The 10,833-nt window shown below is 46.7% G+C and overlaps 1 protein-coding gene across 2 annotated transcripts in view; it reads left to right on the forward strand.

Annotated features, from left to right (window-relative positions):
• Positions 1–10,833, forward strand: part of LOC135896681 (uncharacterized) — a 108,278-nt gene that overhangs the window by 33,095 nt on the left and 64,350 nt on the right. For both annotated transcript variants that reach the window (XM_065425166.2, XM_070536156.1), the window contains one exon: positions 7,467–7,592. In XM_065425166.2, coding sequence (XP_065281238.2) covers positions 7,467–7,592 — 126 coding nt within the window. The remainder of the gene's footprint in view (positions 1–7,466; positions 7,593–10,833) is intronic.

Below are 10,833 nucleotides of genomic sequence, written 5' to 3' on the forward strand. Positions count from 1 at the left end.
TGATTAAATTGAGCCTGCGGTAGTCGATACATGATAGCGGCTCCTTTCTGGGGACCTCAACTAAGATAAGGGGTGAGGTATAATCACTCTCTCCTGGCTCGATTACACTTAGCTCTAACATCTTCTTTATTTCAGTGGTCATGACTTCACGTTCACGAGGTTAAGAGCGATAAGCTTTCGAACGGACAGGGTCCGATGACGTTAACTCGATGTCAGGAACGATCGCAGTAGTCCTGCCCGGCGTGTCTGAAAATACGTCTTTCAATTCAAACACGAGTTCCCTCAGTTCGGCGCTTTGAGTGGGATTCAACTCCGCCTGTTCTACTAACTTGTCAATGGTCTCGTGAATGCCTTTTGCCTCCGTCACGGCTGAACTCCGGAAAGTCGACAGGCATCTCCTCAGATTTCTTAAGGGACATGTTCACAATGGCCTCCCTCTGCCGGTAGGGGTTAAGTAAATTGCTATGGGACACTTGTGGTGTCCTTCGTTTTCCCGGTACCATGATTGCGTAGTTTGTTTCAGATAATTTCTGAATTATGTCAACCGGTCCTTCCCATTGAACCTCTAGTTTGTTTTTCAACGAGGGTTTCAGGATCATTACCTATTCCCCCACTTCAAAGCATCGCGTGTGAGCCGTCCTGTCATAGTAATGCTTAGCATTGCTTTGTGCCTTACGCATTTCCTGCCCTGCTAATTCGTGAGAAGCGTGCAGACGGTGCAACAGCTCTAGCACGTATGCCACAACCAAAGGATCATCTGCCCTGCCTTCCCAGGCTTCTCGAACAATGCGAAGAGGGGAGCGAAGGCAGCGTCCGTAAACGAGCTCTGAAGGTTAAAAACCTGTTGGTTCGTGCGGTGCACTTCGAAGCGCGAACATTACTGCAGGCAAGCAACTTTCCCAATCGGCTTTGTGCTCATAACAAAGGGCTCGCAAAAGCCGTCTCATGACTGAGTGGACTTTCTCTACCGCGTTTGACAGCGGTTGGTACACTGAGCTGTGAATAATTTTGATACCGCATCTTTCCAGAAACGTCGAGGTCAGTGCGCTCGTAAAGACGGATCCACGATCTGACTGGATTTCTGCGGGAAACCCTACTCGCGTGAAGACAGATAAAAGCGCGCTGACGATCTCGACCGAGCTTAGTTCTTTGAGAGGCACTGCCTCGGGAAATTTCCTTGTGGGGCATAGTGCAGTAAGAATATGTCAATAGCCAGACTGCGTAGCAGGAAATGGTCCTACTGTGTCTATTATCAGCCTGCGAAATGGCTCCGTGATAACGGGAACAAGTTTCATTGGTGATTTAGCCTTATCTCCGGGCATGCCTATGCGTCGGCATGTGTCGCAGCTTCTTACAAATGCTTCTACTTCTCGAAAGCAGCCGGGCCAGTAAAATTCCTGCAATGGGCGGTCCTTTGTTTTACGAATGCCCAGATACCCTGTCCAAAAGCCCCCTGAACCAGGTGCAGGAGCTGCTCACGATAGGGATGCGGCACCACGAGCTGGTCGAATTGCACTCCTTTTCGACTGGTGTACTTTCTATAGAGCACGCCTGCCCTCTTGAGGAACTTCACGTTCTGTTGGGCCACACCTTCTTTAGCGTCCGGCCTTAGGTTACGCAGGGTGGAACCTTTTTCCTGCTCAGCAATCAATGCAGCAGGCCTTACATTCAATAATCTTTGTCGGCATTCTGCCTCGCGAGACATTGCAGGCTCTGCTGCTTTCCTGACCGCTTTATTACCTCGTGTACTTTCCGCATTATCCCCTATAGGGCTGTCCTGTTTGGTGCTGGTTAACGAATCCTCCGTCAAACCGGTTTTCTCCACCACTGCACATTCGTACACTGCCTTGGCCGCGAGCTCCCTTGCCTTGGAATGAGTTAAGGCTTGCACTATCGCTTCACTAAACCCGATTCCCCTGCGTCGCAGCAAATCCTCTGATTTGTTAGACAACAAATATGGATACTGAGACGGGAGAGGTGCCGAGATGGAAGATTCAGCGTCCAGTACTCCAAAAGGGCCTTCAATACGAATCTTGGCCACAGGGAGACAAAAACTGGAGGTTTCCACGGCTTGCCTTATTCAAGCACATTCTCCCGTGAACTGGCCTTCCTCTACGTACGACGGGTGCACTACGTCCGTTGTGGCTGCCGAGTCGCGAAGCACCCCACATGGTTTGCCGTTTACCACGAGATCTCGAATGTATGGTTCCAGCAATTTCAGATTTTCCTCATTACTAGTTAGTGACATCAACACTAGATTGCGATTTTTGCATCCCATGGAGGTATGCCCCGTTTGCTGGCAGTAATAGCAAACTATTGGTTTCTTGGCCTCGAAAGCTTTTCTGTTTTGCCTTTCGGCACTCTGTGGCCCTCTGTTCGAGTGACTCCTCCCTCCCCTTGCTGTTCTCGTCACTACTTTTCACCGAATCTGATCTTTCCATTGTTTTATATGGACTCGACTTTGACCATTGCTCTGGCTTGTCGGGTCTGTATTGAGTCACCTCCTTCTTAGGAGCTTCGTTGCCTTCGAACGCACGGCGGGCTACTTACTCCTCAGCGAGATCTGCTGCTCTCGCGATAGTGTCTACGCCTGACCTATTCTGCACACAATACTTATGTTTACTAGAAGCCGGTGATGGAACTGTTCTAAAGCAACGCACCGCATTGTCTTTTCGGCGTCGAGAGTGCGCCCTCTTCTCTGGGCCATTCCTTCCGGTTTACCTTCAAGGTGTACGCAAAATCTAAGTATGACTCGTCTTTCGTCTTCTCTACTTCCCTGAATTTTCGCCTAAATGCTTCTGCTGATAATCTATACTTTTTAAGCAGGTTCGCTTTTACTTCATCGAAGTCCTCTGCTTCTTTCCCCATGCGGGCGATGATATCAGCTGCCTCACGTGGCAGTAACGTAAGCAAGCGTTGCGGCCACGTGTTTCTCGCGAATTTTGCCTTCTCACACGTGCGTGATGGCCTCCTACTGCGTAGGGTGCCATCAAGTCTGTCATTCTGCGCTTGCTTTCACGTGCTTCTGTGCTAGGTCTCCCAGTATTTTGAGCTTGCAGGAGCTCAATCGCTAGGCGCTTCATTTCGAGGTCGCGCTATTTGGCCTCACGTGCGGCGCGCTCGCGCTCTTCAAAATCTAGGCGCCTCATTTCGTGTGCGTCGCGTGCAACACCGTTGCGCTCTTCTTTGGCCTCACGTGCTGCCCGCTCGTGGTCCTCTTTATCCTCTAGGCGCTTACGCTCTTTCTCTAGGCGTTTACGCTCTTTTACTTTCTCTGCAATGCTCTCTAGGCATTCCTTCAGTTCATCGTCGTATGCCCCGATCGCTTCGATCGCCTCAATGATTTCCGGCTTGCTCTTTGATTCGGCAATTTGGAGGCCCAACTCTTTGGCCAAGCTCAACAATTCCGGCTTCTTTAGTGCCTTCAAGTTCATGGCTTCCCTTAGTGTTGCTAACTCTTCACTCTATAACAACCGTGACCTACTCAAAACTTCCGTCAACCGTTGAAGAAAAATAACTGCACTGTACTTTCCAATGCATACGTAAAGCCAAGTGATATCATAGTGAAGAAAAGCCGTGCACTCACCATATGTAGTCATGAATCCAGACACCTTCCTTCCTAACGTTGTCACCAGGACGAAGAGGCTACAATCTCGATGTTGTCGTCCAAGTTGGCGTCTCCTAGGTTGCGTATCCCACCGCTGCCACCAAGTTCTTGCGTACTCCAGGGCAGCGTATCGTACTGCTGCCGAGTTGTAGCGGCGCCTGCCTATCGAAGCTTGACCGACGTTACTTATTGGGTAGCGTGGCGTTGTCGGCTGGCTGCAGGCATCCGGTAGACCATGGCGACCAAGCAAGGGCGAGACAAATTTCTAGTGCGAAACTTGCACGGTTTATTCAAAATTTGGTGAAAGATTGAGAAGAGCTGAAGTGATTAAAAGTACATTTCGGAGCGCCTTAAAAGGCTCTCTCCAATCGTGGGACGGATCTTGCTTCCATCGACGTCACATCACCGGCACAGAAAGAGGGCCCCTCCTCCTCTTGTTATACCGAGTCTGCTGCTAGGAGGAGGCCGTCCCGCCTCCCGGATTTGTAGACGCCTGTCCATCTCCTCTGCGCCTTGCGGGTTCGTGGAAGTTCTCCTGTAGTTTGTTCGAGGAAAGGGTCCCTCTAAACTCGCACACACACACGCACACACACGCGCGCGCGCACACGCACACGCACGCACACACAAAAGAGGCCTGTACATTGCGGGGCTTCCGCCAGACCGGCAGACACTCGAAATGGTCATGGCGAATTAGGAATTCACGCTTCATTTTGACGAGGCCTGGCGGAAGACGGTCGGGTGAGAGAATGTTCTTTCTGTACAAGGTGCAGGACGCCAACAATAGAAGGCGAAGTCATGCCTCATTTCCAGGAGGCAGGGTGAGAGATGGTCGGTTCAAATTCCTTTCTGCACGTGGTGCCAGATGCCAATCCTAACAGTAGGCCACAAAGTAGGTGAAGCGGCTCAAAAAAAAAAGTGATGCACTAATGTGCACAGCTGCTTTTCCTTCATACTTTTCTCATATTTGCAATCTCTTTGATTAAACGTGTTGTCTCATAGGCGGCGGCAGAAAGTCTGTTCATGGATTCGGCGTTATTATCATTGCTTTGGATGAATAGACCCGATACCCTAAGTTTCTGGAGTTCTGGTATGGGTTGGCTGCTAACAATAGCTGGGATGGGTATGGGATCTTGATGTGCTCACCTCGAATAACGAGTATTTCAGAATTAGGCTGTGAACAGATGAGTCCTGCTCGTGCGGCGTAACTGTCTATTCGATCAACTGCCAGTTGCAGAGCTGTCTCTTGCAGAGCTGCCTCTTGCAGAATTGCAGAACGTCCCTTCTCCTCCTTCCCCGCAATGCTGACCAATGTTAAGGTGTCAGCAGAGTGCTAGGAAGCTGGTGAGGTCGGCAGGCTTTCGCTTTTGTCAAGAACCAATCCCTCTGTCTCACAAACGCAAAACATGAACGCGTCGCATCGCTCCTATGCATCTTTGTCGACTCCCAAACGCACTCTTGACGATCAGCCCTGATCACGTGAAAGCAAAAGGAGATCTTAGAGCTATACAGTTTCAATATCTCATTTCTAAGGCACCCGGTTTATCAGCGTTTCATTACCGTACGCTGTGAATCCGTCGTGAGAAAGCGCCGCTTGAACGGCGAAGAGTTCAGCAGACTGAGTTAGGCAACATCGCAAGAGGAAGTGCTGGAGGCCTTCAAAACTTGCAAAAAACGGTGTGGCCGTAATCGTTACGTGACTGAAACTATCCGCCAAACATGTGATATATGCACAACTCTCTGTGATCTCTTTCATTCTTTCTGCAGCACCATCCAGCTCCCACCTTCTGTGGTGGCATGGTTTGGTTCAGGAATAAGAAAATCATTCATATACTACGCACTTTAGGAATTCTGCAAGCAAAGCCTTAGTAACTCGTCAGGACGAGACGGTGCGCTTCATAAGAAATACGTGCAGCAGACATTGGCGACGAATGTGCACCACGCCCGTCACTTAAGATGCCGCAGGTGTGTGACAAAGCGCCACCACCGGGCACAAAATGCAAACTTCCGGATGCCACAAAGCTACCACTTATCCTATTGCTCTATATGACTATGCGGGCGCTAGGCGATGTTTTCTGATTCTTCTAGGAGAACGAAGCGCTGCGGTGTGTTCAACTTTGGCACAACTGGAGGACTTGCCGTCTTTATAATAGTTCCTTTTCCTGTCTCCCGTTCCTGGCACAACTACTCGCCTCAAAGATGTTTCCTGAATACTCTTTTCCACAGGGTTCACATCGAAAATGGGAGAGATCGAGACAGCTACTATTACGTCGCCAAAGTTTTTCAACGCCTAAAAAAGCACGATACACAAACGGGTTAAAAGGACTGCATGCGCTAACGTGCAAGGCGCTAGCATGCGGCTAACGTGCCATCATCTCGCTGAGGCACCGATTCTGGCAGGTTTCTTTTTCTGAGGCATCGGTATTTTCAGCGGTCATCATCTTATGGTGCGTTTGTATTACAGGCTTACATATGTGTTTTTTATGCATAAATAACATCTTATAAGCAAGAAAACTTTTGTTTGTGTTAGTACTTGTGCTTCTCTTGTACTTGTGCTTCTCGTTGTGCAGTTTCTGCATACTATAACATGTTTTTCGTTTGACCATGCGACACGATAAAAGGATTCCCCACAGCACGAGGCAAACGGAAAGGCGTGGTGTGCTTCCATTCCGCGATAACACTGACCCTTGGTAATGTACCGAAATGTTTATGTCGCGCGTAATAATTACAGTGTGTGCAGAGAATCGATTATGCAAGCGCTCAAAAGCGTTCTGGGTGTGCGTCGTGCACTGCACGCGGTGTTTGACCGCAGACCTCTGAGAAATGCAACCGGATTCAAATTCGGCGTAAGACTGGACGTTTGCTGACGCCTCGGTTTTATGGCTGAAATGTAAGCCACCTTTCGTGTGCGTGATTTATTTTTTTTATTGCGATGAAGGCTTGCCCTTAAAGCATAATTCTTGGAGCGTATGTGTGTATTATATGTGTGCTGTGAGGCCTGTGTTGTGTATGAATTGAAGCAGTGTTTTGTGTAATCTGTTGTCATGAAACGCTGCTACGGCCTTTCAAAACAAAAGCACTAGTCATCTGACTGCCACAAAGCGAAAGTGTGAAGCTGCCATACAAATCTTTATAAAACAATCTGTGTCCGGCAAAGCGGTAAACAGCTGAATCTATAACTAACTAAGCTGTGAAGTTTAAGTGCCAAAACAGAGATTTGAATATAAGGCACGCATAGTGGGGCAACCTCGTAATAGTTTTGTTCACTTGGTTCAGCCAAAGCATGGTGCAGGAGCGTTTTCTTTTTTGCACTCAGCCCCCGTCAGGATGCAGCCGCCGCAGTAGTTATTGAACCCACGAGCTGAGCGAGCTGAGCGGCGCAACCCCATCACCACTGCGCTAACGCGGCGGGTGGTGAGCAGACAACGAACGAGACTATTTAAAAGGAAATAACAGCCAAGCCTTCACTCGGGCTATCACAGCAACAACTAAAGATTCCAAAGAACATGATGTTGAATTCATCCAGGATGCGCGCTAGTGGGCTGTTTATCTGCGCAGTGTTTACGTCAATAAAAGAAGAAAATCTGAACTGCGAGTCGGCCTAGTTGGAACAGATTCATCTTAAAACTTTTTGTGCGCAAACAAACAGGGACGAAGCGCTCGGATGAAGCGCTCGTCCTTGTCTTGCCCCTATTCTTCGTTCCTGTTTGTTTGCGCGAAAAAGTTTGAAGAAAATCTGTTGCAAGTTAGCGTTATTTGTTCCCCCATCGCTATATTTTTTTTTTCACTTAGCTGATCCTACCTACACTAAATTGTGTCCTTGAAACGGCTAGTCTGTAGATTTCTATGTTTCATACAACAGGTTCGACACAAAGTGTGACGACACTCAGAGTGACAACTCCTAGAAGAAGTCCTACAAGTCCACGTGCTACACGACCACGTTCTACAAGCCCAAGTCCTGCAAGCCCAAGCACAAAGAAAGCACAACGTACGTACAGCGAGGACAAGTGCAGCTACCATAACTGAAATTATCAGTAGTAAAATTAGTCGTACTGCTATTAACGCTTGTCATTCATACTGGCATGTTAGTTAGACAAATCACTGGCGCCCTTTTAGTATGACATTCTGGTGTGAAGAAAACAAGATTCCGTCAGTTCTATGTCTGTTACTTTTACCACACGAATAACAAAGTGACTCAAGGCATAAAATAACCAAACGACTCAGCACCACAAACGATATGGTTTCATATTTCCATATTGTTTTACTCGCTGCTAATAATGTTGGTGGGCGCTTTCACCTCATTGCTATTGTTATGAAGTTACTGTTATCAACATACCGCGTTTCTCAGTGAAATTCTTATGAAATTACCACTGCCAGGAATATTGATAAGTAGCAAATAAAACTTTCGAGTGCATAAGAATGCAATTAATTTTAATTTATTCCATTTACTAAAAATAATCTTTTGTTCCTTCGGCAGCGTTTTATTCTACGCGAATAAAATACCACTGACAGAAAAGCTATTTGCTACACGATGCACTCATTACATGCATCCGTCGCAAAGGTGGAAAATAGCACGAGCTCGAATGGATTGTTTATAATCACCTTCAGAATTGTGATGGTTATTCTCTTCGACTTCAATGCGGCACTACCCTTTTAAGAAGATTCCCTACGTGGCGCGAAGAGCGTGATCATCAGAGAGAGTGTGGAAGGGCTTAGTTCGTGCTACGTAAACAACGTCACTTGCTGTTGCACAACGTAAAAGCAAAGAGGGAGTATGCCTGCACGCTCGACACGATGGTGAGGGCCCAAAAGCACCACAAAGGAACTTGCTGAAATGTATGCACCAACACGCGAGTGATCGTAGATCCGCGTCTTACTATCTTTGCGTACTAAAGATGCAAGCTCGGCAGGCTGCGCGGAGTTCCTTTGACGTGTGCGCATATTTATTCTTCGAGGCAGTATAGCAGAGGAAAGTGACGTGTACAAGAGTAACGTAGGTTTGTAGCAGACATCCAAAACAGAGGAATTCAGGGGTTTCGTGGCGGTAACATTTGAAAGCACTTCTGTCATAGGGCAGAGCAAGGTTAAAGTCGTATAAATTTGGGGAACCGTATTTTGCCACATATCAGGAAAGATCCAGTTCATTCGGGGTCCTTTTCGGAGTTGTTTTTCATTCTATGATCACACTTCTAACAACAATTGTTATTTAGCGTAACAACATGCCACTGATAAATAAGTAAAGTTTCTCAGATTATCAAACCGGGCAAGGGCAACTTTCTAATCAACATTCTTGCGAGGATGCTTATGGACACAAGAAAGTTTAGAAGTGTTGTTAACTTTAAGGATGATGACACAATAGCAATTTCTGATGCTACTGATGAACTGATCCCAGTTCAAAAATGACGTTCGGTTTCAAGTGAGAACAGCCATTATCAAGTCAGGTTTTTCGCGTGCAATTACAACTTTGCTAAAAACATAGGTCGGCTTCGCTCATGTGACTACCCCTACCCTGCAATGTTTCAAATAACTCCTAATTATCATGGCATCCAAAATAATATCAAATCCCTAACGCTGTTGTCAACATCTCATAGCGATCTAACAAGCGCCAAAATTTCAAAGGGTACGGCCTGGTATTCTTTGAAAATACTATGAGTTTTGAAGAAATACTTATTGAACGCTCGCTACCATCCGACTCGGAGATCCACAAGGTGACAGAACTTTTTCAATCAGTTGAGGAAAAATCTGCGTGCAATATTACTGACCCGGCCATATCACTTATCAGAACACCACGTAAAATATCTGAACACATTTTGTTTTCTCTCCTTGCCAGCTTTTAAGAATATAACTCATTCAGTGCACGGCATTGGAAATTTATAATATCATACTTGTGGGATACACAGCTAATATCCGACACTTAGAAACTGAATTTAAATATTGGCAAATGATCCCTCGCTGATTCCAGACCTTTCTAAAGTTTCCGACAAGGTGTGTCACTAACTTCTGCTATATATAAATTCAGCCTGCCTAACAATGACAAAAAGCTTTTATCATGTATATGATACTCCCTCTACAACCGCTCTCAGTTGTTCCAGCAATGATGATAACTCTGAGCTCTGTGCGGTACACGAAAGTGTACCACATGGCCCTTGCCTTGGTCTGCCATAGTGCGTTTCTTCTAACATTCAATTATTCGCTGATTGCATAATATTCCCCGAGATAACTTCTGACGATGACGTAATGAAGCTTCAGTCTGATCTTCACACTGTTTTCTGTAGGTTGAAATTATGGATAATAAATAAAACTTGCAATATTGTAAATGAATGCTCGTGTAGCTAGAGAAACTAAAGAACCAAGTTTTTTATATAGTCTGACCAGTATCCTATTTGGAAATGTGTCTTCACATAAGTGCGCCGGTGCCCTGTTGCATCCAACCTTTCTTAACTATGGGCTTTCGGTATGTCGTTAACAACGCTTACAACATGCTGGGACAAATTCGACGAAACGTTCCCGGATCACACTATACTTAAGGTTGTCCTATAAGAACCCTAGGCAGGACTAAACTCGGTACGCTGCATCAGTATGGGACCCACGGAAAACAAATTTAACGCGCTCAATAGAAATGGCATCAAACAGTTCTGTTTAATTAATACTATCTACTCAGGACCGTGCGGCCTGTATGCCACAAATGCAGTTAAGTTAGTGAAGCCGACAAAGCTAAAGAACTCGCCATAAAATATCTTGTTCAGAGGTTTTTTTCATACGTCGTATCAGCATTGTGATCTGCGCAAGCAACTAACCGTTCTAGCGCGGTACATATTACATAAACTTGATCAAATTGACGTAGCTGTTGTTCCACAACGAAGGGCGACTTCAGTTTCACATTCACATCTGCCACGTACAGTACTCAGCGAGTCAAACGAGTTAGTCGCACCTCGTGACTGCCGGCGATTATGACACCGGCGGGCGCTGGGGAGCCTGAGCTGGTGCACTGCGGCATACGACGAGGGCGAGAGCGTTTGTGATGCGTGGTGACTGTACTTGGCTGACCAAGTCCTCATCCAGTGCTAATCGGGGATGACACAGCACCTGGCCGCCATGCGGTCCAAGTATCGCGTTTTTATCACTGAGCGCTGCACAGTCACGACTGGAACCGCCATCCGTCATGAAAACTCGCTATTGAAAATAACGTCGCCTTCATGAAAGCATTAACGAACGTTCCATAATAAGGA

Source organism: Dermacentor albipictus, chromosome 3 (assembly GCF_038994185.2).
Source record: "Dermacentor albipictus isolate Rhodes 1998 colony chromosome 3, USDA_Dalb.pri_finalv2, whole genome shotgun sequence".
Classification (NCBI taxonomy): Eukaryota; Metazoa; Arthropoda; class Arachnida; order Ixodida; family Ixodidae; genus Dermacentor; species Dermacentor albipictus.